General features: G+C 44.6%; 1 protein-coding gene and 1 long non-coding RNA gene across 6 annotated transcripts in view; both read right to left on the bottom strand.

Moving 5' to 3' along the window:
• The window catches only part of GOLGA4 (golgin A4), a 55,756-nt gene extending 50,203 nt beyond the window's left edge, over positions 1-5,553 (bottom strand). For all 4 annotated transcript variants that reach the window (XM_080975693.1, XM_080975694.1, XM_080975696.1 and 1 more), the window contains exons 1-2: positions 5,207-5,553; positions 791-883 (exon numbers count right to left, since the gene is read on the bottom strand). In XM_080975693.1, coding sequence (XP_080831819.1) covers positions 791-883; positions 5,207-5,311 — 198 coding nt within the window. In that variant the 5' untranslated portion in view covers positions 5,312-5,553. The remainder of the gene's footprint in view (positions 1-790; positions 884-5,206) is intronic.
• Positions 5,554-14,025: 8,472 nt separating this feature from the next.
• Positions 14,026-25,974, bottom strand: LOC308460078. Of its 2 annotated transcripts, none has more exons than XR_013978458.1 (2): positions 25,359-25,974; positions 14,026-14,431 (listed from the first exon to the last, which is right to left on the bottom strand). It is a non-coding gene; the product is annotated as an uncharacterized lncRNA (long non-coding RNA). The 2 variants fall into 2 exon arrangements; XR_013978459.1 differs by lacking the exon at positions 25,359-25,974 and adding an exon at positions 18,743-19,024.
• Positions 25,975-27,478: the final 1,504 nt, after the last annotated feature.

Raw genomic sequence — 27,478 nt, 5'->3', positions numbered from 1 at the left:
CATGTAAGAAATAAGGATTCTTCCTCAAATGCACACACACTGATCAATCCTGAATCTCCCCTATTCTGTTGCATCCTCCCCTCCAGTGGAGGACTGTAAAGAAAGGAGAACTGGGTAAAAATTTATTTGCTCCCTTGTTTCAACACCCTGCTCTGTCCCTCTTCCCTAACTCCTCTAAACGTAAAAACATGACTAAGAAAATGTGCAACAGCAAGTGGATTGCACACTTGTACACTCCATTCTTACCCAGCTTCCATCCTGGCCCCTAAGAAACAGTGTTAATGAAAAATGACCTTTTCTCCTCTTGACAAGAAATTATTTGTTCAATGGTAAGTAATAAAAAGCCCATAACAGAATTAGTTAATTTCCTTCAGAGTGGTGTGCAATACAGACAGAAATGATAAATATGTACTTGGAATACTCATCCCCTTGAACAAACTAAAGATACAAAATTAAACAGAAAACAAGCCCCCAATTGTTTTAGGAGTCCCTATACTTCAACCCCGTAACAGTGCAATCCTATTCTCAAGTTTGGGTGCTCATTACCTTGCATTATGTCTCTTCTTCATTCCTGCATCACATGGCGGTTGACTAGATGACCCTTGAGGTCCCTTCCAACTCTACAACCCTACGATTCTATGATTTGTGTGATAGACTTACCCTTTGACGAATATATTTTTAACATGCAATTTTCTTAATGTTTCATTGATTTTTGCTGTACTATATCAACTTTTCTCGTGGTTGATTATTTTGGGGTGCACCCTTTTTCAGGCAACAGGTTTCCACCTACCTCTCTGTTGGGAGTTAAAGTGCCTTCATCATTTTGCTCTTCAAGTGAAGATGTTCTACTCCTGGAAGTTGATGGTGAAGATGCAGAGGATCCCTGCAAAAGAAGTAACAGAAATGAAGAACTGCTAGTCCCTACACACAAGCAATCTGACCATATGCAGTGTTACATGCACCCATTAGCTGGGGTACCTGCCACCAAGTTGCAATAACAAGGATTTCAAGATTGTAGGCCATAACTCTGAAACTGAAAAAAAATAATGCCAAACAGACCAAAACTAACTGATCAGCAATTTCATTCAAGAGCAACACAGCGAGTAACAATCTAGATGTATGGGCTGGTCACCACCCATCCTGTCAAAAAATGCCTATGTACCCGCCTATGCTTTAAATTTTCATTGGAAGCCTTTCTTCAGATGCCCATGGCTTTGGAGGCAAAGTGAATGGCAATCAGGGACAGGGCCTTCTTGGATTCTGCTTCTGGAATTCTCTCCCCATGATGTAATTTTGGCACCAAGAAAAATGCTTTCACTTTTCTAAAACCTTTCAAGAATCAGTTAATGCTATTTTAATCTGCCATCATTATCTCCTGCAGCTACACTGTTTTATTCTATATTGTTCTGTTTGTGTTTTTTCTTTTTATTCAGTCACCACAAGAGGACTGCTAAAACATGGGGCAGAAATTTACTAAAGAAACACAACATGCAGCAGAATAAAGTGGTTATGCGTTATGCTAGTAGAACTGACTGTACCAGTTCAGACAGCAAGTGGTGATCACATTTTCAATACACTCCTACATGAAAAAACTCCCTACAAATCAGTACAGTAGCCAAAAGGCCAACACAAATCTCTTCCCAATGAGCTAATCTTCAAGATTGTGGATGAGATTAATCTTTAAGATATGGACATGCATTCAAAAAAAGTATTCTCCACCAGAAACTGATGCAATTTTGTAATCCAGTCTCCCATCTCAGCACTTTAAACACCTCATTATTCTGCATATATAGACCATGTAGTATGCTGCTTAATGTTGCAATGAAAGTTCAATGAACACAAAAACCTAATTAGTACAAATTTGCTCATAACACTCCGTACCAAGTTTAGATGTACAGTACAAGAAAGCCCCACCAACTACAACTCACCAGTGTTCAAATTACAGAAGGGGAGATTTCCTCACCTTTTGGATACAACCTCTTAACTACTTGAAGGGGGGTTGTGATTTGATGAGAATTCAGGGGTGTCGGGAGCTGAAGCTTGTAGAGTTCAGAGTCCTCTCCCTCCCTCTCACCCCCCACAATAAAGTGATAACTGAGAATTACAGATCACTTGGGGGTAAATGCTCATGTAACCAGCCAATACCAACAGCCCCTTGAGTTCATCATATTCTGCAATTCTATAGAGAAAAGGTGACAAAATGGAAGACGGTACACTATAAGCACACCCATATTTACTCTTTTATGCCTTTGAACTTAATCATGTGAAACATGTCAATCTGCTCCACAAAATCAGTTACAGTTCTGCATATCCTGCTCCACCTTTGCCAGATTCCCAGCAGGGATTGCAGCAACCGGCTCCGCCTCTTTCAAGCACTCACTGCTCCTGCCACCAGAGATTATATCAAAAGACATCCTCCGCAATTGTCTATGTAAAAAGAAATTTCTGTGCATTGGATGTTCTGTCTTTGAAGGGCTTGGGGCTGGAACGAACTCTTTGTACAGCAAAGAGCTAATAGAATGAAATATAGTGCTACTAGCAGGCTCTGATTTTTTAAATGAAAAAAAGAAGAAGGCGCAGACGGTGGATGTGCTGCATTTGGTCTTTTAAGGCATGGACTAGGCACAAATATAATTGTAACCAACAGGGCTTTAAATACGGTTGAGGGAATTGGGTATGTTTAGCCAGGTGAAGAGAAGACTGACAGGAGACTGAATAACCATCTTCAACTATCTAAAGGGCTGTCTCACAGAGGATGGAGAAAGCTTGTCTTCTCCTGCTCTGGAGGCTAGGACCCAAACCAATGATGTCAAGTTACAAGAAGGGAAATTCCAAGTCAACATCAGGAAGAACTTTCTGACAGTAAGAGCTGTTTGACAGTGGAACAGACTCCCACCAGAGGTGGTAAACTCTCCTTCCTTGGGAGGTTTTTAAGCAGCAGTTGGATGGCCTACTATCTAGTCGAGATTCCTGCATTGCAGAGGGTTGGACTAGATGACCCTTGGGGTCCCTTCCAACTTTACAATTCTATGATTCTCTCTCTCTCTCTCTCTCACACACACACACACACACAGAGACGTATGTCTATACAGATGTTATATGTATATGAATGTGTGTGTGTGTGTGTGTGTGGGTCTGTGTGTGTGCGTATTTGTGTGTGAATGTACATACATACACACACATAAATACGCACACAGAGAGAAAGACAGACAGACCCCTTACTACCTGTTAAGTCCAGGCTACAATCCTAAGTAGTATATTCAGGTCCCCCCTGTACCTTGGGGGGGGGGGGGAGACGGACCCCAACTAAAACCACTGGGAATGCTCAGTCGGTAGAGGATGAGGCTTTTAATCTCAGGCCCATGGGTTCAAGCCCCACGTTGGGCATGAAGATCCCTGCATCGCAGGGGGTTGGACTAGATGACCCTCGGGGTCCCTTCCAACGCTTCTAAATCTTTCCACCACCACCACGCCGGTGTCAGGGACGTTATCAGCTCGGGGTGGGTCACGGAGGCTGCTGTCCTGTGTACGCCGCACCTGCGTGGAAGGAAGTACGGCCGTCTGCACCCAGTGAGGCGAGCGAGGTGGGCGCAGGATCAGGCCGCAGCGGTGAGAGACAGCCCTCCTCCTCACGCACGCACACAAACAAACAAATGCTCATGTAACCATCCAACACCATCAGTTTATCTTATTCTGAAATTCTTTTTTTATTATTATTTAAAACCAGACAGGGTATCGAACTGCCGTTAAGCAATTGGTGAATCTACAAAGATTGCTCCGAAGTACCGTATTTTTTGCTCTATAAGACTCACTTTTTCCCTCCTAAAAAGTAAGAGGAAATGTGTGTGCGTCTTATGGAGCGAATGCAGGCTGCGCGGCTATCCCAGAAGCCAGAACAGCAAGAGGGATTGCTGCTTTCACTGCGCACCGATCCCTCTTTGCTGTTCTGGCTTCTGAGATTCAGAATATTTTTTTTCTTGTTTTCCTCCTCCAAAAACTGGGTGCGTCTTGTCGTCTGGTGTGTCTTATAGAGTGAAAAATACGGTAACCGCTAGGCTAAGCTGGCCCCCTATTCTGCAATTCTATAGAGAAAAGGTGACATAATGGAAGAGAGTAAATCACTATAAGCCCACCCATATTTACTCTTTTATGCCTTTGAACTTAATCATGTGAAAAGCTAAACGTGTCAATCTGCTCCACAAAATCAGTATTGGAAGACACAAGAGCTACCCACACTGGAGGAATGGCAGATGAAAATGATGGATTACATGGAATTGGCGGAAATGACTGGCAGAATCCGTGACCAGGGAGAAGAGTCGGTGGAAGAAGATTGGAAGAAATTCAAAGATTATTTACAGAAACATTGCAAAATTAATGAATGTTAGAGTGATGTTGGATTGAAGTTAAGTGGCTTCTAGCTGTACAGGTTTTAAAGTTATAAATATATCAAGATTAAGGATTAGGATTAAAAAGGTTAAAAGAATGGAAAAATTGGTTTTAAATAGGTAAAAATCTAATGTTATAATATATTAAGATTAAGGATTGGGATTAAAAAGGAGGGAAAGAAATTGCTGGACTAACAAACTGAATTGGAATACAAAAGAGGGAGGTATGAGGAAGTCCGGGAAACAAGTAAATGTAAAAGAAGTTATGAAAAGACGGAATTGTTTTTAACTGTTTTTCCTTTTTCTTTTTTGTATTTTGTATTGTGTATTCTTCTTTTTTTATTCTTAAAATTTTCTTTCTTATTAATGTGATCCTCTTTTTGTGAAACTTTAATAAATATTATTTTTTTAAAAAAAAAACTAGGGCGTCTTGTCATCTGGTGCGTCTTATAGAGCGAAAAATACGGTAACCGCTAGGCTAAGCTGGCCCCCTATTCTGCAATTCTATAGAGAAAAGGTGACATAATGGAAGAGAGTACACTATAAGCCCACCCATATTTACTCTTTTATGTCTTTGAACTTAATCACGTGAAAAGCTAAACGTGTCAATCTGCTCCACAAAATCAGTTACAGTTCTGCATACCCTGCTCCAAACAAACAAGCACGTCGCGGCCCCCGCCTCCCTCAGGAGCCTCAAAGGCAGCGGAGGTCGGGAGGGGGCGGCGAGCGCGCTCCCGCTTGACGTCAGGGCCACGCGGGGGGGGGGCGAGAAAGAGAGACCCTCGTCGCAGGGCATGAAGACGCGGCCGCGGCCGCCTCACCTGGGCCAGGCCGGGGCCTCGGCCGCCGGGACTCCGCGTCGCCGCCGCCGCCGCTGCCGGCGCCAGCTGCTCCTCGCTGATCTTCTGCTTCAGCTTCTTGAACATGGCAGCGCGGGAAGAGGAGCTCTCGGCCGGGCTGAGGCGAAAGGCGAGGGCGCTCGGCCTCTTCCAGGGCCCAGGTGGGGGCGGCCGAGGCGGGTAACGTCTCTCCCCCTCAGGTTTACCTCACGGCCGCCGCTCCTCTCCCCTCCCCCCTGCTCAAGGCGGCGCGAGGAGGAGGAGGGGGAGGGGCGTAATGGCCGCTGACGCCGCTTTCGTTGACCCTGCTGCCCACCCCCGCCCCTTCGCCGGGCTCCCTCCTCGCTCCGGCGGCAGGTGAGTAAGCAGGGCCAGCACGCATGCGCGGCCGACGTGGTTCCGAAAGCGTAACGGGGAGGGAGGGGGGGGTGGAAAGGGATGGAGTGGCTACGGCGAAGGGCGAGGCCCAAGTTTCCTCCGGACGACGTGACAGTTCGATTCGCCTCGGCCGCCGAAAGGTTTGGCAGCTCGGGAGCGTAATTGCAGCAGGTGGAATGGGGCCTGATCCGGACTGCTTTCTTTCGCCTGATGCATGGGGAGGGATGCTCAGCGCCTGCCATCATGCAGGAGAAAGCGATTGTGAACAGTGGCACATGGTTTGGGAAGAGAAAGGAGTTTCATACGGAATGCATTTGGTGTGGGGTGTTTGGGAGACCAGCAGCCAAACCTAACAGACGCATATTCTTGCTGGTTAGCATGAGAAAGGGGCTAAGTCCATGTGTAGGGAAGTTGTTAATGTTTGGTACTTCCCCGAAGCCGCCCAGAGTGGCAGAGGCAACCCAGTCAGATGGGCGGCGTATAAATAAATACTTACCATTATTATTATTATTATTATTATTATTATTTATTCTCAGACCATAGACAATGCAATTGGTAGAGAGGGATCTAAGGTAAAGGTAAAGGGACCCCGACGGTTCAGTCGTGGACAACTGGGGTTGCAGTGCTCATCTTGCTTTATTGGCCGAGAAAGCTGGCGTACAGCTTCCGGGTCGTGGCCAGCATGACTAAGCCGCTTCTGGCGAACCAGAGCAGCGCACGAAAATGCCATTTACCTTCCCGCCGGAGTGGTACCTATTTATCTACTTGCACTTTGACATGCTTTAGAACTGCTAGGTGGGCAGGAGCTGGGACAGAGCAACAGGAGCTCACCCCGTCCTGGGGATCAGCAAGCCCTAGGCTCTGTGGTTTAGACCACATCGCCACCCGCGTCCCTAGAGAGGGATCTGCGTGACGTCATTTCCTCAAAGGAGCATATTTTACTTCCCATTCCTCTCAGTGTTCAAAATTCCAGACCCTCCAAGTGTCTCTATTTTCCAGGGATGCCTCTGATTTAGAAAAGCCGTCCTGGTTTCTGATTTGATCCCAGAATGTCACACTGTTCCTTAGGATGTCCCTATTTTCATTGGAGAGATGGTGGGGGGTATGGAGTTATCCGACCCCCAAGCCGTCTGAAGGCAATCCTGTACAGTGGTGTCTCGGGTTAAGTACTTAATTCGTTCCAGAGGTCCGTACTTAACCTGAAACTGTTCTTAACCTGAAGCACCGCTTTAGCTAATGGGGCCTCCTGCTTCTGCCGCGCCGCCGGAGCACAATTTCTGTTCTCAACCTGAAGCAAAGTTCTTAACCCGAGGTACTATTTCTGGGTTAGCGGAGTCTGTAACCTGAAGCGTATGTAACCCGAGGTACCACTGTACAGTGGTTCCTCGCAAGACGAATGCCTCGCAAGACGGAAAACTCGCAAAACGAAAGGGTTTTTGGTTTTTTGAGTTGCTTCGCAAGACGATTTTCCCTATGGGCTTGCTTCGCAAGACGGAAACATCTTGCAAGTTTGTTTCCTTTTTCTTAAAACCGTTAATACAGTTGCGACTTGACTTCGAGGAGCAACTCATAGCACGCGGTGTGGTAGCGTTTTTTGAGGTTTTTGAAGACTTTGGTGATTTTTGAAGCTTTTCCAAAACTTTTCCGACACTGTGCTTCGCAAGACGAAAAAAACCGCAAGACGACAAAACTCGCGGAACGAATTAATTTTGTCTTGCGAGGCACCACTGTATAGGGAATTTTTAAAAATGTTTAATTATGTTATTATATATGTTGGAAGCTGCCCAGAGTGGCTGGGTCAACCCAGTAAGATGTGTGGGGTATAAATAATAAAATTACCATTATGGAATGGGATGTCCCTATTTTCATTGGAGAAATGTTGGAGGGTATGAAATACTCCAGGTGTGTTTTGCGACTGTGAATGTTCCACTTGCAACCAAATGGAGATGTCCTGTTGTCTGACATCTCCACATTTGGCTGGTTTGCAGTAAAGTTTTCTACTTTCACGCCACCAGCACAGCAGCAAAATTGGTGAGAGGCAGCGCATCTCTCCTGGGGAAAGCTTATTTGATAAGACTTTGGGCCTAGTTAGGCCTCAGCGGTATTGAAATGAATAATAATAAAATTCATTGCAAAAAATTCCAACTAGACATTCCATTGTGGTGACACAAACTGCCAGTTGACAAACCAACTGTTACATTCGGGAAAGTGAGACCATATCTCAAGTGTTGCTTAAACTTCATTTAGAAAACCTTGCACACACAGACACACAATGTATTCTGTGGTAGTCTACTAGAATGTATATCCCCAAAGTCACAAAGAATAAAACTTCAACAAAAGTTTTTATTTCCCCTATCATTATTTCAGAGACAATGCGTGCTTTGGTTAGCATCTATATTTGTTTTTAAAGTGATAGTTCACTTTTTCGGGCATTATATCTGTGCATAGTATGTTGTTGTTGTTTAGTCGTTTAGTCGTGTCCGACTCTTCGTGACCCCATGGACCAGAGCACGCCAGGCACTTCTGTCTTCCACTGTCTCCCGCAGTTTGGTCAGACTCATGTTTGTAGCTTCGAGAACACTGTCCAACCATCTCATCCTCTGTCGTCCCCTTCTTCTTGTGCCCTCCATCTTTCCCAACATCAGGGTCTTTTCCAGGGAGTCTTGTCTTCTCATGAGGTGGCCAAAGTATTGGAGCCTCAGCTTCACGATCGGTCCTTCCAGTGAGCACTCAGGGCTGATTTCCTTCAGAATGGATAGGTTTGATCTTCTTGCAGTCCATGGGACTCTCAAGAGTCTCCTCCAGCACCATAATTCAGAAGCATCAATTCTTCGGCGATCAGCCTTCTTTATGGTCCAGCTCTCACTTCCATACATCACTACTGGGAAAACCATGGCTTTAACTATACGGACCTTTGTTGGCAAGGTGATGTCTCTGCTTTTTAAGATGCTGGTGCATAGTATAGTACCTCAATAACAACAACTCATCTTTCTAGCAAAAACTTGCTCACTTCTATGGTATTAACCACTGTTCATTGGTTTGTGGGGTTTCTTGTTGTCTTCTCTTGAGTCCAGATTCATCTTGGCTATTTATGTAAGCAGAAAAAGTGAGGTATCGTTTGAAATCCTTTTCTCTGATGAACATGACAGTGTCAATCATGAAATGCTGAGAACAGACAGATGGATGTTCAAACAAATATTTAAAAAATCAACACATTAATGCCAATATGTAGCTCTCACAAAATGAAAATATTAGCTGTCATATGAAAGAAGTTATATACATTTAACAGCTATTGCTGCTATTCACCTCCTTCACTCCTGCAAGTTCAGAAATAAATAGTAGTGAATAGTAGATACAGATATCTTAATAAACTAGAGGCTTGAAGGACCAAAGCGTTTTAAGGAGAATACATTTTGCTGGGGCCCAGAGAACCAATGCAGCCAGCCCAGACTGATACCATGGGGGAAGGATTAAGGGTAAATAGTAAATTCTGCTTCGAGGATATTTATGGAGACTTACGAGGTTTGCTGGGGTCAATTGGATGCATTCTTATTATAAAATGTTTGCACCATTTTAGTCCTTTAGAATATTAAAAATCAAAAAATTAGCAAGATGATAATACTAGAGTCAACCACAAAGTTACAAACTAGACAGCAAACTTGGTAGAAATCCTCTTCAGGCTGGATGTTGTGTTTAAACAAAAATGACGAAAAGGGGGCGTGGTCGAAAAGCCCCAGTTTGAGTCATAATGTAATTTCAGAAATATAGATAATTGATTTCAGAATTAAAATGGAAACTTCGCTTTCATGACGCATGAGAGTGTATGTATGGGATGGGTCTGGAACATGGGCGTAGCCAAGTGAGGGCAGGGAGGGGCAGTTGCTCCCCCCCAAGTAAGACCCCCAAGGGGTCAGCAAACTTTTTCAGCAGTGGGCTGGTCCACTGTCCCTCAGACCTTGTGGTGGGCTGGACTATATTTTTTGAGGGGTGGGGGAATGAACGAATTCCTATGCCCCACAAATAACCCAGAGATGCATTTTAAATAAAAAGACACATTCTACTCATGTAAAAAACACACTGATTCCCAGACCGTTTGCGGGCCGGATTTAGAAGGCGATTGGGCCAGATTTGGCCCCCAGGCCTTAGTTTGCCTAACCATGAAGTAAGACAATAGAAACACTTAACTAACTGACCAATCATGTCGGTTCTGTCCCCCCACCAACAAAACTCCTGCCCCTCCAAAAAAAATCCAGACTATGCCCATGGTCTGGAAAGATGCCAATGCTACAAGTTTGCACTGAACCACCCAAGGAAATGCTTGTTTCCTGCATCCTTATTGTGATTTGCCTTTGTATGAAGGATTCTCCTTGTACATGTTTCTTAGTATTTCTAATCTACCTGGTGAATGTGAGCACAGAAAAAGGGACAACAGTTGCTTCAGAGTCAAAATGGACCGATATGCTCATGCCCTCTTAAGATAGAACCCAACCAGGTAGTCACATGCAGTTTTAGCAGCTGCATTAGAGAAGCTGCAACCGTGCATGCAAGACTACACATGTTTTGCCTAGAAGGCAGTTTGATGGGATTGCCACACACACAACATTTACAGGAAAGCGCACGGTACACATGCAGCTACTTGAGATATTGTGGAGTTTGCTCCACCCTGTGTAAATGTAACCGGTAGCTGTGGCCAGTCCTGGCACCAAGTCATTTATAGTGTGTACTTGAGCTATAAGTATGTACATAAGTGCAACATTTGTTTAATGAGCAAAGTAAGGAGCAGTCCTTAAACCAAGGATGGGGAATCTGTGGTCCTCCAGATGTTGTTAGGCTCTGGCTTGCATCATCCCTGTCCAACATCTGGAGAGCCAGCCACAGATTCCCCTTCCAGTATTAAATATTTACAGTTAAGTGGCAGTAAGGAAACAGAAATGCTGTCATACATAGCCTAAGAACAACTGTGTAAGTGACTTCAGGTAACAGAGACCAGTTTTGTTTTTAAAATAAAGTAAGACTGTCAAGCAACCTGAAAGAGCTTTTTCTTTTTATCCTCTAAAATGTTTGCTCAGTCTGAGCAGATCCTGACACTCCAATTTAGAAGCAGGAATTCTGCCATAATCCCTTCAAGCCAGAGCACCAGATTGTACAAGTATTGCACAATAAATTAGACTTCATGGTGTTGTTTTTCTTCTCCGTCCTCATCGCTGGGGCTTTCTGTACATTATTCATTTCATTCCATAGCCAATTTCCTCATACAAAATATATACGGTATCTCTCAATAAGTTTACATTTGTGTACTGCAGGTTGAAAGGCTTCAAACATGCAAAGTTTTAATGCCATCTCTAGGTGAATGGCTAAGCCGCAAATGGAATTTTCTTTAGAATAACACTGCAAGAAACACTTCTTCTGTCATTTTTCTAGGAAGTAGCTTTTAAAAACAATATATAGAAGGCCTCCTGCCAGCCTTAATCTGATGCTGAAATAATGAGTGACAGCTTTCTGAGTCAAGAGACTCAGTCCCTGGGAAAGTGGCATATATTATTCATGCAATTCTCAGTATAGCTTTTCAGATGCACAATTACAGTGACCCATGGGAAAGGTACAGATTTGACAGCAACTCATCCTTCAGCAACTTGTCCAACACAAATAGGAGCAAGTTAAAAAATGAGCAGCATTCCCAAATAATCTTCCTTTAAAAAGGGTCTTCAGGTATGGAGGCCACACATTTCAGTAGATGAGCCTGTTCTCTTTGGGGGACAATTTTACAAGACACACTTATCTAATTCTATTAAATTATAGCAATTACAAAAACTAAAAGGGGGTGTGTTTCTCCATCTAGTTTTGGAACTGTGGCTGTTTGTGAAAGGTTCATAGCTTTGGGAAGATCTTTAGTCCAGTGGCAGAACATCTGCCTTCCATATAGAAGATCTTTGGTTCAGTTCCCAGGACCTCACAAGTAAGGTAGACAGTGTAGACAATTCTGAACTAGATGGAACAAAATTCTGACTTTGAATCAGGCAGCTGCTTATATTTCTCCTGGCATTTTTGCGTCTCTGTAGAGTTACTGTTCTTACTGCTGTAGTGTTAGGTCAGGCATAGGCAAACTGGGCCCTCCAGATGTTTGGGACTACAATTCCCATCATCCCTGACCACTGGTCCTATTAGCTAGGGATGATGGGAGTTGTAGTCCCAAAACAGCTGCAGGGCCAAGTTTCCCTATGCCTGTGTTAGGTTCTGATCAGGCCCTTAGAAGTGAGTAGCTTTGTTTTTGTTTTTACAATTAAAGGGTATTTTTTTTTTCTTTTCGTATGCTCAAGGTTATAGGACTGGTGTTCTTAGTAACAATGACCACTAGATGGCACTGTGTGAGTAGAACATTGGTGTTTTCAGCAATGATTCAGCTTTGGCTCCATCTGATCGATGGAGTCTTTTGTAAATTAGAAAGACTTCGCTTCTTGGTATGTTTGCTGTAGCATATGATCCTTCATATAATAAATAAAGGCAGGATGCCTGCATTGCAGAAGGTTAGACTAGACTCTTAGGGTACCTTCCAACTCTGCCATTCTATGACCATCATGGTCATATCGACTGCAGAAAAACAATATACACGCTAATGCAATATTTAAAGAAACGTATCTCAGCCGCCAACTTTTCAGGAGTTGGAAACAACATGTCCAGACATGAGGTAGGGGCAGCTCATGGCCTTATTTCGTCTTCTGGTGCTACAGGCAGTCTTGTAGGTTATTGCCCCTCACTGTATTGTTAACATCAATATATCATTTCTGAGTTTGGCCTCATTGGGAGAGGAAGGGATGGAAAGACTAGCTAGATCACATTTCCATGTGGTTGCATTCTAACCCATATAAGCTGCTCATGATTTTTAGTGGGAAGAGCAGGAAGAGAGGGAGTTGGAAAATGCATGAACAAATACTACAGTTCAGCAGTCTTAAGCCCTCTGTACTGCTTAGTCCACCCACCCCGCCATCTCCAGGTTACCAAACACATATGATTATTCCTTAAAGGTAAAGGGACCGCTGACCGTTAGGTCCAGTCGCGGACGACTCTGGGGTTGCAGCGCTTATCTCACTTTATTGGCTGAGGGAGCCGGCGTACAGCTTCCAGGTCATGTGGCCAGCATAACTAAGCTGCTTCTGGTGAACCAGAGCAGCGCACGGAAATGCCGTTTACCTTCACGCCAGAGTGGTACCTATTTATCTACTTGCACTTTGACATGCTTTCGAACTGCTAGGTTGGCAGGAGAAGGGACCGAGCAACGGGAGCTCACCCTGTCACGGGGATTCAAACCGGTGACCTTCTGATCGGCAAGCCCTAGGCCCTGTGGTTTAACCCACAGCGCCACCCACATCCCATGATTATTCCTTAGGAGCACCTTATTATTATTATTATTATTATTATTATTATTATTATTAATTGAATTTGTATACCACCCTATACCCAGAAGTCTCAGGGCGGTTCACAGAAAAAAATCAAAATATAAAACCACAAAATATATAATAAAAATAAAAACAACCCAATTACATGTCCCCCCAAAATCCCCACATTTTAAACCACATCTTATTCTCAGAGGCTTCATCTTAAGTCACCACAGTGGGACCAGCAACAAGCAAGCAGGAGGTATCAGTGAGCTTGAGGGAACCCCAACATTTGCAGAAGTAAAAAAGAAATGTTATGGGGAAACCCTAATGCAAGGGGAGGACCAAAAAACAGCCCCATGAGGACTGAACCAAAACAAGCAAACTTGTGGGGGGAATGTATGAAGCATCCTAGAAAAGGGTATGGCTAGCTAGGCGCGTGAACAGGAACACTCCATACTAAAACACGTTACAGCAGGTCCTGCTTATTTTGAATATGTCAAAAGTCCAGGCCTTAAAATATTGTAGAAAGGTGTTGCCGTTTCCTGGTGAAATACCTTCGTGCCCATGACTAAAGCTCAACTAAGTTATGTAGCAAGGGACGTGGTAGCACTGTGGGTTAAACCACAGAGCCTAGGACTTGCCAATCAGAAGGTCGGCGGTTCGAATCCCCGCGATGGGGTGAGCTCCCATTACTCGGTCCCAACTCCTGCCAACCTAGCAGTTCTAAAGCATGTCAAAGTGCAAGTACATAAATAGGTACCACTCCGACGGGAAGGTAAATGGCGTTTCCGTGCGCTGCTCTGGTTCACCAGAAGCGGCTTAGTCATGCTGGCCACATGACCTGGAAACTGTACACTGGCTCCCTCGGCCAATAAAGCGAGATGAGCGCCACAACGCCAAAGTCGGCCATGACTGGACCTAATGGTCAGGGGTCCCTTTACCTTTACCTTAAGGTGTGTAGCGGGGATTAGGAGCCTGTGTCCCTATAGATGTTGTTATTATTTATTTAATTTATATACCGCCCTACATCCAGAGACCACAGCGCGGTTTACGACATAGGACACCCAACAGAAGATGTTGCTGGACTCCAGCTTCCATCAACCCCATCCAGGGTGGCCAATAGTTAGGGATGGTTTTATTTTTTAAAAAAAAATTAATTACATTTTTATGCCACTTTTTTCTTCCAAGGACCTCAGGGTGGTGTATATGGTTCTCCTCCCAGGTTCATTCTCACAACAACCCTGTGAGATAGGGTAGGCTAAGATGCTGACTGGCCCAAGGTCACCCAATGAGCTTCATGGCTGAGTAGGATTCGAACCCTGCTCCATCAGGTCCTAGTCCAACACTCTTAACCACTACACCACACTGGCTCTCCACATGGATGGGAGATTTATTGCAGCAGCATCTGGAAGATCTGCCCCAGTCTAAAGTCTGAAGTACTGGGGAGGCAGCCCTAAAATAAGGAAAAGAAATAATCAGAGGTTAAAACAGTGTATGTTACAGAAGTATTGGGGGGAACACCGTTTAAACAGAATGTGTCACACGTGTTAAATATATGCTTATGATGTCATAAACCTCTGACACTGATAAAGTAAATTTATCTTATTTCAGGGCATGACAATCTATTGAAAGAGCTGAGATGCCAACATCACTGCAAAGTAAGAATTCCAGATAAAACCACAAAGTGCAGTGAGGAAACAGAACATTATTTTAAAATTTCCCGTCTATCTAGTTTTGCAGCTTGCCAAAAAAATAAAAGTGCATTGAAAGGGGTGGGAATCAAAATGCAAAGCCAATCAAGTGAAAAGTTTGTGTCACTTAGTGTGATTATTGCTTAAAATCTCAAAATGATTGAGCTAAAAACAAGCTTGACAGATTGGGAATTTCCACTTAAGTTGCTGGCGTTCAGCCCTTCTGCAAGGTTCATTGCGGCGCTGCTTTTGCTTGGGGGCTCTAATTACAGCTTTATCCACTTCATAATCTCTCATACTGACATCAGAGATTTATTTCCTGCCTATCTGCTATCAGCAACCTCCCACTAGGCTGGATAGCTAGAAAGGCTTTAGGAGACATTCCTTCTACGTTTGACCTATTGCTCCGTGGAGAGACTGGCTTCAAGATGGATTGCCTAAATTTTGATAAGAATTATTAATGGGAGAGTTTTGCCAAAGTGTCTTCTGGGCAGAAGTTGAAGAGCACTCTCTGTTTCAGCTCCTTTGGCAGCAAATGCATGAGGTCCATAACAGCAGGGAAGGGAACTATGCTAAGGGCCAGAGAGCCGGATTCACTCCTGGGTTGCCAATTGCCTATCCAGTTTAGATGATTCATCCTGGTGCCGTAGCATAATGGAAAATATTAAGTTAACATTGTACTTCTGTATCCCTTGGGCAGAATTCTAATTTTAGTTTTCACTAGTCACCACTGGCTGGCCGAGTGGAATAAAACAAGTTGCAGCTCAGGGGGAAATAACATAAGCAGTAAGGTTGCATGGCTTTATCGTTTCTGCAAAGAGGGCACACCACTTCCTTTATGGCTCAGTGCAGCTGTCAATGTTCTTATGCAAAAAACCAAAGTGCTGCACCAACAAGTACAAAATACCGTATTTTTCGCCCCATAGGGCGCACCAGCCCATATGGCACACCTAGTTTTTTTGGGGGGGGAAATAAAGGGGAAAAAATTTATTTCCTCCCAGGCACGGGGCTGGGGCGGGGGAAGCCCAAGCTTCCCCCGACCCCAGCCCCCAGAACAGGCTGCTATCTGCAAGCCTAGGGAACCCGGCGGGAAGTCGCACCGGTCTCCCCAGGCTTGCAGATAGCTTCCTGAAGCCTGGAGAGCGAGAGGGGTCGGTGCGCACCGACCCCTCTCGCTCTCCAGGCTTCAGCGAAAGCCTGCATTCCCCCCATAGGACGCACACACATTTTTCCTTCATTTTTGGAGGGGAAAAAGTGCGTCCTATAGGGCGAAAAATACGGTAGCCCCCCTACAGCGCCACAAATCCAACTCAGTGGTGTAACGTTGGAAAATGTCAATCACCTCTCCTACCTATCTTTCAACAAGGGCCAACATTGATGCCGAAATTCAGTATTGCCTGAGCTCTGCGAGTGTGGCTTTCTCCCGATTGAAGTGCAGAGTGTTTGAGGACCGGGACATTCGCAGGGAAACTAAAATGCTTGTTTACAAAGCTATTGTACTACCAGCATTACTATATGCTTGCGAAACATGGACCACTTACAAACGCCATCTCCAACTCCTCGAAAGAGTCCATCAACGGCGTCTCTGAAAAATTTTACACATCACTTGGGAAGACAGGCGAATATCAGTGTACAGGAAGAAGCAAAGATGACCTGTGTTGAAGCAATGATTCTTCAACATCAACTTTGTTGGACTGGTCATGTGCAGATGCCCGATTATCGTCTCCCAAAGCAACTACTCTATTCCAAACTTAGAAATGGAAAGCGTAATGCTGGTGGTCAACAAAAGAGGTTTAAAGACTGTCTCAAGGCAAATCTAAAACAATGTAGTAGAAACACTGACAGCTGGGAAACACTGGCCTGCGAGCGCTCCAGTTGGAGAACTGCCTTTCCCAAAGGTGTCATGGGCTTTGAAGACACTCGAACTCAGGACGCAAGGGAGAAACATGCTAAGAGGAAGGCACGCTTGGCAAATCCACACGGTGATCAACTCCCACCCGGAAACCAGTGTCCCCACTATGGAAGGACATGTGGATCCAGAATTGGCCACTACAGTCACTTACGGACTCATTGTTAAAACCGTGTTTATGGAAGACAATCTTACTCGGCTACAAGTAATCACCAAAGAAGAAGACGACTCGGGACATTTCAGTTTGGTGGTTCACCACTAGCGGCAGCAGCAACCAGATCCAGCAGCTTCTGCCAACAGCAGCCAAAGCTTTGTGGGATTCATTTCCTTGAGCGTTCCTTATGCAAGGAGGCGAAGAAGAACCTGCCTTAAGCAGAGGCTGCCTTCTGTGTCTCTGGATGAGTCCCTGCTCTTGGCTCTCCTTCTCCCACTTAAGTTGGTTTGAAACTTTTATGCTTCACCCCTCCCAAAAACCAGAATTTTTTGATAGAATAACAATACTGACATTTGCTTGATTTGACATGGACGTGGGTGGCGCTGTGGGTTAAACCACAGTGCCCAGGACTTGCCAATCAGAAGGTTGGCGGTTCGAATCCCTGCGACGGGGTGAGCTCCCGTTGCTTGGTCCCTGCTGCTGCCAACCTAGCAGTTCAAAAGCACATCAAAGTGCAAGTAGATAAATAGGTACCTCTCTGGCGGTAAGGTAAACGGTGTTTCCCTGTGCTGCTCTGCTTCGCCAGAAGCGGCTTAGTCATGCTGGCCACATGACCAGGAAGCTATACACCGGCTCCCTCGGCCAATAAAGCGAGATGAGCACCGCAACCCCAGAGTCGGTCACGACTGGACCTAATGGTCAGGGGTCCCTTTACCCTTTACCTTTAACCTCCCTGCAACTCAGGATGAATGCTCAGTGACCAGGGTGTCTAGAAGTGATGTTATAGTGCAGGTGTGGAGAACCTTTCATCACACCCCCTCCCAGCCTGATGTTGCTAAACTACACTTCTCAGCTCCAGAAAGCATAGCCAACAGCCAGGGGTGATGGGAATTGTATTTCAGTAACATGTAGAGGGCCAAAGGTTCCCCATGTGTGTTAAAGTGGGAGGCAGTTTACCGATCAAGAGAGAATTCACCGAACTAGGTAAGAAACATTTATGAAAGCGTGTTACTACTGGCAAGCGCTACTTGAATTCTGTTGTTAAAGGGTGCAACTGTTACCTTCCATAGTCCCTAATGCATACTGATTGGAGCACACCATATTTAAAGCCCGTAACGAGGAGCTATTCCTAGTCATTCCATTTATACTAAATGTCCAGGGATGACCTTAGCCATTTTGCTGTCTAAAATAAACAGGCCATGTGTCAGGAGCTGGAGGAATCTGTGTGAACAGCTGACCTGCAGGTAGCAGATTCTTAATGTGCCGACTTCACCCATCTGGGCTGACCACTGGATATTTCTGTGTGGGAAGGAGTCTAGAAGGCTTCTGCTCACCCGTGGGGGGGTGTATTTTAAATGTGTCCCACTCTGGGAGATTTCCATATCTTTCATTATGGAAACTGGAAGTTGGTTTCTTTGGGATTTTGACAGGGCACTGTGTCCTTTGGGAGAATGGTCTGAGCAACACTGGCCTTTGTGAAGTTTCTGGGGCAAAAGAAAGAGTCAGGTCATGTTGCATGAGATTGAGATGCAGCAGTGAGAGGGGGGCCTCTCTGCAAGCTGAATCACTCGGGCATAATATCTTGGGGGTTGTCTTTTGGGGGCAGAAATCTTTGGGTCAAAATCTGGCCAGTGGCATGATGAATTATTGTAATTAAGAAGTATTATATTATAGCTGATTGGTGGTGATAATAGGACCTCCCTTTTGGCCCTTGAGGCACATACTGGAGATGGGATTGGGATGTCTTCACTTGATGCAATTTATCTGTTTGGTTTCCCTGTTCATGCGCGCGCGCACACACACACACACTTCCTGTTCAACAAGCCGCCATCTGTGCATGTGCAACAGCTCTCTCATATGTGCACACTTCAGCTTTTAAAATCAGATAGAAGCTGCTCTGAAGGAAAATGCAGTATTTCTGAAGGAACTGTGAGACAGCTACATTTCTGAGCACAATTCAAAGTGTTGGTGCTGACCTTTAAAGCCCTAAACGGCCTCGGTCCAGTATACCTGAAGGAGCGTCTCCACCTCCATCGTTCTGCCCGGACACTGAGGTCTAGCGTTGAGGGCCTTCTGGCAGTTTCCTCACTGCGAGAAGCCAAGTTACAGGGAACCAGGCAGATGGCCTTCTCGGTAGTGGCACCCGCCCTGTGGAACGCCCTCCCACCAGATGTCAGAGAGAAGAACAACTACCAGAGTTTTAGAAGACATCTGAAGGCAGCCCTGTTTAGGGAAGCTTTTAATGTTTAACAGGCTACTGTATTTTAATACCTTGTTGGAAGCCGCCCAGAGTGGCTGGGGAAGCCCAGCCAGATGGGCGGGGTATAAATAATAAATAGTAATAATTATTATTATTGCCAATGTCATGCATACAAGTCTTCAAACACCATCAGTGGGAGTGGTGCACTGGAGTCAGATTAAATGGTAATGTGTACTCAGCCAGAGTCTGCCTGAGCTCTGGGTGTGATCCGGACTGATTATATGAGCCTGCTTCCTGGCTCATCTTCTGGTCCTGATTCCTGAGTTGTTTATTGGTCCCATCACAGTCCAGTGGCATAGCATGGGGCAGCCACAGGAGCGGTTGCCCCGGGCACAAAATTGTGAAGGGCTCCACATTTCAACGCTTGGTGCTGACTCAGTACACCTCTGGACACTTATGTCCCTGGGCTCTGTTGAAAACTGCTTCTCCATGCAAACCAGGAAGCGACCTCTCTAGATGACAGAAGGACTCTTCTTATCTATGCGGCTGTGGTCTCCAGAGGGACAAGAACGCTGTTGGATGGAGTATGCATGCACATTCAACTGCCTTTTTTCATCCCACTCATCCACTTCTCTGCACAGTCGCGGGTGCTAGCAACCCACGCTACACCACTGCCACAGTCCCCCAAGAAGCTACTATTTGCATTCAAAGGAAGTCTCCTTTAGTGCCCCTGGGAGCTTTGCTTGAAATGCAGCTACAGAGTCCTGCTTTTTTGGGTGGTTTTGCGGGGGGGGGGGTGGAATGGAGTTCCAAGCCTGCTGAGAATTCCCTGCAGTTGCCACTTGTCTTCCAGACAAGCTAGAATGATGAATTTGCTTGATGGACTATATGGAAATGGCGGAAATGACTGGCAGAATCCGAGACCAGGGAGAAGAATCGATGGAAGAAGACTGGAAAAAGTTTAAAGATTATTTACAGAAATACTGTAAAATTAATGAATGTTAGAAAAATGTTGGAATGAAGTTATATGGCTTTAGTAGAAATGTTATAAGGAATTAAGTATAAATAGATTAATAGAGTATTAAAGGGAAAATAAGGTTAGAATATGTTAAGATAATTATAGGATAGAAAAACAGAGGAAGATGGAAAGGAATTGCTGAAACAATTAACAGAAGTGGAATACAAAAAGGGAGGTGTGAGGAGGTCATGGAAACAAGTGAACGAAAGATAAGATAATGAAATGGTTTGATGTGTTTTAAATGGGTTTTGTTTTTGTTTTATTAGTTTTATGTGTTAGTGTTTTGTAGTGCTTTTGTATTGTATTGCATTGTCTTCTTTTTTATGCTTTTTCTTTTGTAGTGTTGTGTTGAAATTGTTGGAAAATTAATAAATATTATATATAAAAAAATAGAATGATGAATTTGGCACAGTTATAGTTTATCAACCAATAATTATGGAGGGAGGGGGAGGACAATCCCAAACCCCAGAGTTTCTCGTGGTAAAATTTTACCTGAGGACTGTTTGCCAACAGAATTTTTTTATCAAAGTTCATGAGGGGAGAGTCCACTTGTGGAGACAAATGTGGAGGATTTCCCCTCAAATGCATCCCTCCCAGGTTATATAAAAGCAATATGTGCATTAGTAGATAATTTAATTAACTGAGTAGATATTTATGCAGGCAAAATGACATCATCCATGCACAAGGGGGCGGTATCAGCATGATCGGGGGAAGGTTTGCAGAAGTACAGATTATTATTTTTTGAAAATGTACGGGGGTGGGGGACATAGGACTGAGCATGCTCAGTGAGTACAGAATGCTAAATGATCAGGTGATAGGGGAGGAAAACCAGAAGGAAGGGGAAAGGACTAGACCATGCTGAACAAGAGCATTCCACGCTGCAACCCTTTGTTGCAGGTCCCTCTTGTTCCCTCTGTTGCCAGAGTTCCTGGGCAAGTGCTGACCCTATGTTTATGTAGTCAAAACAGCACCACCCATGCATGAGGGGAAATCAGCAGAAGTACACAAATGTTGGGGGGCGGATCTAAAGGGGAACCCCAAAAACTGCACTGAGGACTTCTGCCTATCTGTGGGAAGGGGGATAGGAACCTGGATGTGGGAGAGTTGATGGAATGGAGTACTGTAGAAGTGGGCAGGGCTGGCAAAGTGAATAGGAGAGCTCGGTACTGCAACATTTTATTCCGAGTCCCAATTTTAGTTATTTAAAGGATTGTCAATTACATTTTCGTTCCTCACCCCTTAGCATTGCATAGGTCTACTTTTTTTTTTTAATCTTCCGAAATTGAAGACAATTCACCCTCAAAATCCGCACAATGGTCCCCTGCACGGATGACACAAATGTTTAGAAATACATTTCGCTGAAGAAGAAAAGCAAGATTACTAGCCTAATCGCTTCACCCTTGAGTTTCTGCCAATCAGCGCGGCAGGGCCCCAGCCCGTTTCCCATACAATCCTTTCAGCCCTTCTGTTTCCTGGCTTCTGCTGCTAACCAGTTTTCCAACATACTGTAATATATGCCAAGCTGCCACAGCTCCCAGGAGATGACTGACAGGCCCAAAATAGCTCCGGGACAGTGTTCAGCAAGCCACATCCTCTCCTCCTCTCCTCCCTCACGTTGCTGGCATCAGAAGACCCCAGAGAGAGAAAAAACCCCACCCCATATTATAGCTTTCTGCCAGCTGTCTGGAAGGAAATCTGATTGGTTTCCATCTGTGCAGCTACACTAGTAAAGTAGCACAGTGGATGATCTGGATCAGAGATTAGAAAGCCGTGTATTTAAATGCATGACTTGTTGCAAAATACGGAATAGTTAGTAGTTCAGCAGCAGCAGCAAAACCTGCTCTTTGTGGAATAATATTGCAACATCAGAAACACAGAAACTCACTAAACAATGTCTTTTCCCCCCTTGCAAATTGATTCAACCTTGTAACACAACAGCTCTAACAGGGGTGTGGGCATGTACAATTTTTAACATGTGGAATTGTTTTTAAATGCTTGTATTGTTTTTATGTATGGCATTGCTTTTAATCGATTTATATATTGTTTTGGTCCTTGTTTTATGGTTGTAGATATTCTATTTGTCTTGTAATTGCTTATTTTATTGCTTAAACCCACCCTGGGTGTAGGGTGGCTAATAAATCTCATTAAATAAATGTACAATTTTCAAAGCAAGCATGGCTTGAATCCAGCCGGGCAGGCCCTGAGCACAATCTGCACTACTAACTTTTAAACGAGGGGTGACAAACTTTCTTGTCTGCAGCTTTACTTGACAGGGAAATGGTTTTTAAAGGTAGGATGGGCACATGGATATTACCTCTGCTCTGGAAGAGGCCAAACTCATACACACAACGTGGGCCATCTTTAATCATCCTCACCACCAGCTATGAAAGCATCATCAGATTGTGCTGCAAAATACACTTCTGGGTAGTTTTTGACAATGCAGAGATGCGCAGCCTGGGAATCATTTTGGACTCACAGCCGTCCATGGAGGCACAAGTTAATTCTGTGTCCAGGGCAGCTGTCTACCAGCTCCACCTGGTATGCAGGCTGAGACCCTACCTGCCTGCAGACTGTCTTGCCAGAGTGGTGCATGCTCTGGTTATCTCCCACTTGGACTACTGTGATGTGGTCTATGTAGGGCTACCTTTCAAGGTGACTTGGAGCTAGACTGGTGACCGGGAGTGGCCACCGGAACCATGTAACACCAGTCCTAAAGTATCTTCATTGGCTTCCAGTACATTTACGAGCACAATTCAAAGTGTTGGTGCTGACCTTAGCCCAGTATACCTGAAGGAGCGTCTCCACCCCCATCACTCAGCCTGGACACTAAGGTCCAGTCGAGGGTCCTCTGCTGGTTCCCTCACCACGAGAAGCAGTTACAGGAAACTAAGCAGAGGACCTTCTTGGTAGTGGCACCCTCTTTGTGAAACCCTCCCTTCAGATGTCAGACTATATAACTTTTAGAAGACATCTGAAGGCAGCCCTGTACTGGGAAGTTTTTATTGTTTGATGTTTTATTATGTTTTGATATATGCTGTAAGCCGCCCAAAGTGGCTGGGGAAACCCAGCCAAATGGGCAGGGTACAAATAAGATGATGATTATGGTTGATTAGAGAAATGTAATTTTAAAATATTTGGTTGTAAGTCACTTAGAGACTGCCCAGTGTTAAGACAGCTAACAAATGCAATTAATGACTTGATAGCATTATTATCGACCAGGAGAGAGAGAGATCAACCAATCCTGGTTGACTTAATAACAATAAGAATAACAATTTGCATGTCAATGAGTATAAAACACATGCATACACACATAGAGATAGGTGAGTGCACAAAGTGGTAATTCCTGAGGAAAAGCGGTCTCAGAGGGTGCGTAACTGCTCCAAAGGAATTACAAACATACTTCCAAGTGTTCTGTCCTGGAAATAAAAGTCTGTAACAGCTGCCCTGAACTTTCTGCCACATCAGAACGCATTATTTTAGTGTTATCCTACTGTGGCTTTTGGTTTGTTTATTTTTTTCTATTTAAGTTTTTGACGGCAGTGAATTGACAAAATCTAAATTTGTTTACTTGTGCTACCCATCAAAGAGAAACAAGGATCTGGATCACCATCCTCAGACACGAAAAACCACATACAGTTCAAGGAAGAGAATTATATGGATCCTAAAAACAGCACAGACTTCTTGGCCCCGTGTGTTTATGGCAGGGATGAGGTCCTCCGGACGTTATTGAGATGTGGGGCTTACTTCTGAGTCAGTGGAGCTTACTTCTGAGTAGGAACATATAGAACACTGTAAGGCTTTCTTCCGATACCCACCGAGTTTAATGGGACTTGCTTCTCACTGACATGCAAAGAATTGCACTGCCATGTAAGGTTTGTTCATACGTTACAATAGACACAGGTACAAGCTGTCTATGCACATGTAAAAGTGTTTGCATGAAGGATTTGAAACAGCTCATCTACTGTGTACACAGGTACACAGACTGTACACTGCTACATGAGAATAACAGCACAAGTTTGCAGCTCAGCTATTTTTGTACATAGGCCCACAGATGGTACACCCGTGGAATGTAACATGTGGATACCCCTTTTGAAACATACAAAACTACCTTGCACTAAATCTGACCAACCACTTAGCCTAGAACTGCCAGCTCAGGGAAGATACTGGTATATTTCCCAGCCCTGTTACCTGAGATCTTTTAACTGGACATGCCAGGGATTGATTTGGGACTCCTTACGCATTCAAGGCATGTGCTCTCCCACTGAGCAGAACTGGGAACCCTCCCCAAAGCTCAGACTCTAGCTTCTGAAATGTTCTCAGGGTTGGGCTTTCTGAAATAGGTTGTTATTTAAAGAATGGAAACTAGTAATCTTTCATCTTTTTAAAAAAGAACAAGAACCACTATGGTTTTGCTGCTAGGAAATGTCAGAAATATTCAGAGGCAACACTTCAATCTTGCTTATTTCTGAAGGTTGAGGGATTGGCAATGCAAATCACTTCTTGCAAGTTTTAAAATACGGAAAGCAGTAATGAATGTTCAGGGACCAAGAAGCCCTATCATTTTAAGTGAGACTGTAACTATGCAGCATGTAATGACTATTTAGGAATTGTCAATAAGTGCAGCATAGTAGCTTCTTATGCCAAGCTAGAAGAGGGGAAATGATGGATAGGCAGTTATCTCCTCTATTGTTAAAGCTACTGTTTGTGAGAGGGGGTTTCTTGTATTTTAAAGAGATGTCTGAAAGGCATACATCCAACAAAGTCATGGAAGGCTGCGCCTGTACAACTTCGCCCTCTTGTTTAGCTACATCCATAACTGGACCACCCTGTCAAAGAGTGAGCCAGCAGTAAATCACACCGTTCAGAGTCGGCGTTAACTCTTTGTTAGCAAGAAGACAGTCTTCATATACTTGATGGAATGTCAGGCCTAATGAGCACAGCAGCTCATCCCCAGTAAGTCTTGCCTTGTGAAAACAGTTGCCAAGACTGAAAGTCCCCACTTCCCCACAGCTGTCTTAAGTCCCCTCCTCTCTAGGGCTTTTTCCAAGCATTTGGAGGTCATGCCTGCATGTAGCCTGCTACTGCTCTGCCTGTTCCAGCTCTCTTCTGGCTCTGGGAGACAAGTGGGGAGGTGAGCTTGTTGCAGCAGGAGGGGGAGACACTCATGACTTTTCATAGCCCAACTCATCTCTGCCTCTTGACCTGCTTCACCCTCTGCCCCTGATTCTGTACTTCTCTCTGCCATCAACTCTCCCAGCTCACGAAGCCCTGTTACCTCTGCCCAATCTTCTCCCTCTGAGCCTTCTTCCCTTGGTGCTTCCCGAGCTGGTTCCTCTCTCCATTCCTCTGCACCCAACGAGTCCATCACACCATCCAGTGGCCACTGACAGGTGGATGGGGCTGCTCACCTTTCAATCAGCTGACCTTGTATGATGTCAACTGATTCAGATTTAAGCCTGCATCTGCAAAGGAAGAATTGAAGGCACAGCTGGTCCATTCTGCTGATTCTTTCCTGCTTGAATTCTGCACCGTTTTCTGCAGCAGTTCAGGATGACAGGAAAAGGCCTCGGATTGTAAAAATGCATCGAATTCCAGCAGTGGCTGGCAGGGAAGAAACAAGGGCACAATCCAGAGTGCACTCCTGTTTCTTCCTGTTGGAGTTGGCGCCTGAGGTCATATGGCATGTTGTGGTTTGGGACAACCCACATTGTGCGTCAAATAGGGAGGCCTAATGCGTCGAACTGAGTCCGGAGGTTGTGCCTAAATGCACTGCAGCCCTTCCAGAAAAAGACCGTCATAACTGTTGCTGGTCAATCATAATTATCCCTGATGAGATATTTCCTGCCCTTGCTGCTGCTGCAGCTGGCATGGAAAAAGAATGGGGGTTGCATCTATGAGCAAGATCCAGTTTAACAACTAATAAGGCATTCTGTCTTCAGCCAGTCAGCCTGCAAAGAGCCCTGATGTGAAAATGAAACAGGGTTCTTGCATCATCACTTGCAATAAAGTTTATGTCAATCAAACTATCCTGCCTTGTGCAATCCTTTCCTTTTAAATTATTCTCACACAGTCCTGGAGTTCTCCATTTACTTCCTTACAGCACAGTCCTAATCATGTCTTCTCAGAATTAAGTCCTGCTGAATTCAGTTGGGCTTACTACTAGGTAAATGGGGTTAGAACTGCAGCTGATTTTCAAAGGGTGGCTAACAATACCCAAACAATAAAATTATTAACACAAAAAACAACAGATAAAATTGTTAAAGAAGAAGAACGGCAGGTAGAATTGCAATGTAAATCTAACATCACCAGAGCTTAAATGGCCCATGTCCTACACCCTAGGGCAGCAGTCGAAGTGGTGGCCCTCCAGATGTTGGACTCTGAATCCCATCAGTCCCAGATAACTTGTGCAGTAGTCAGGGATGGTGACAGTTCAAGTATCTGGCCCTAAACTAAGTTGCTTAATAATCACCTGGAAACTCCCAAATAGATGACCTCCACAGTTGAGATTTCTAGAGGACTTGGTCCTGCTAACCACTGCCCACTGCTAGGTTAAGGCAAGCAACTCTCCCCCAACAGCCCGAATAACAATATTCCAGTGACAGGATAGATAGGAACTGAGACAGAGGAAAGTGTCCGTGTTCTGTTATCCAGCACATTCTTCCTCGGCAAGGGAAGCACTTTCTCTGCTACAACAGCTGCAAGGAGCAGGGCCTCCAGTATCCTGGCCCCCAAGGCTGTAGGATCAGCATCCTGAGATAGTCTGCCCCAAACTAGTGTGCACTGTGTCTTAGAAACCTCGAAGCAGAGAATATCACCACGAGGAGAGCAGGAATCATGAGGGGAACAAGGGGGACCCCATTCACATCATGGCACAGCCTAGGAATGGGCACTGCAGGTTTCTGTACAAGTTCACTGCAGCAAAGCCCTCCTTGCTTTCCTATGACGCTGAGAAGGCTGTACACATGTACAATAGCATCCCAAACCTCTAAAAACTTTGTTACCTGAATGGAAATGATGAGGCAATCACACACACCCATTTGGAGTACATACACCTTACATTTACAGCACATCTCCCTTCCAAGGCATCTTGGGGACTGTATTGTGTTACAGGATTCTTTGTTCCCAGGATTCTTTTTTCAAGAATTAATAATAATAATAATAATAATAATAATAATAATAATAAATTTTTATTTATATCCCGCCCACCCCAGCCAAAGCCGGGCTCAGAGCAGCTAACTACAGTAAAATGATACAACATTCTAAAATCATTTCATTATAAAACCAGTTCAAATCAGATTAATGGCAACCATTGGGCTAGAGTTCTGTGAGGAGACTCAGACTACATTGTGGGAATTAACGGAACAAAAATATCTGGCCTTTGGGGCCTTTCCCTCCTGTTCTGCACAGTGGGCGAACCATTTGTTCCAAAATAATTTTGAGATTCGTATATCCCAGCGACATCTCGTCCCTATAGTTTTGTACCTGATGAGCAAGTGAAACCGCCACCCTTCCTTCGGGGAGTCTGGTT

Source organism: Podarcis pityusensis (genome assembly GCF_964106645.2).
Source record: "Podarcis pityusensis genome assembly, chromosome: 12".
Lineage (NCBI taxonomy): Eukaryota > Metazoa > Chordata > Lepidosauria > Squamata > Lacertidae > Podarcis > Podarcis pityusensis.
This window is presented reverse-complemented; position numbering and strand designations above follow the sequence as displayed.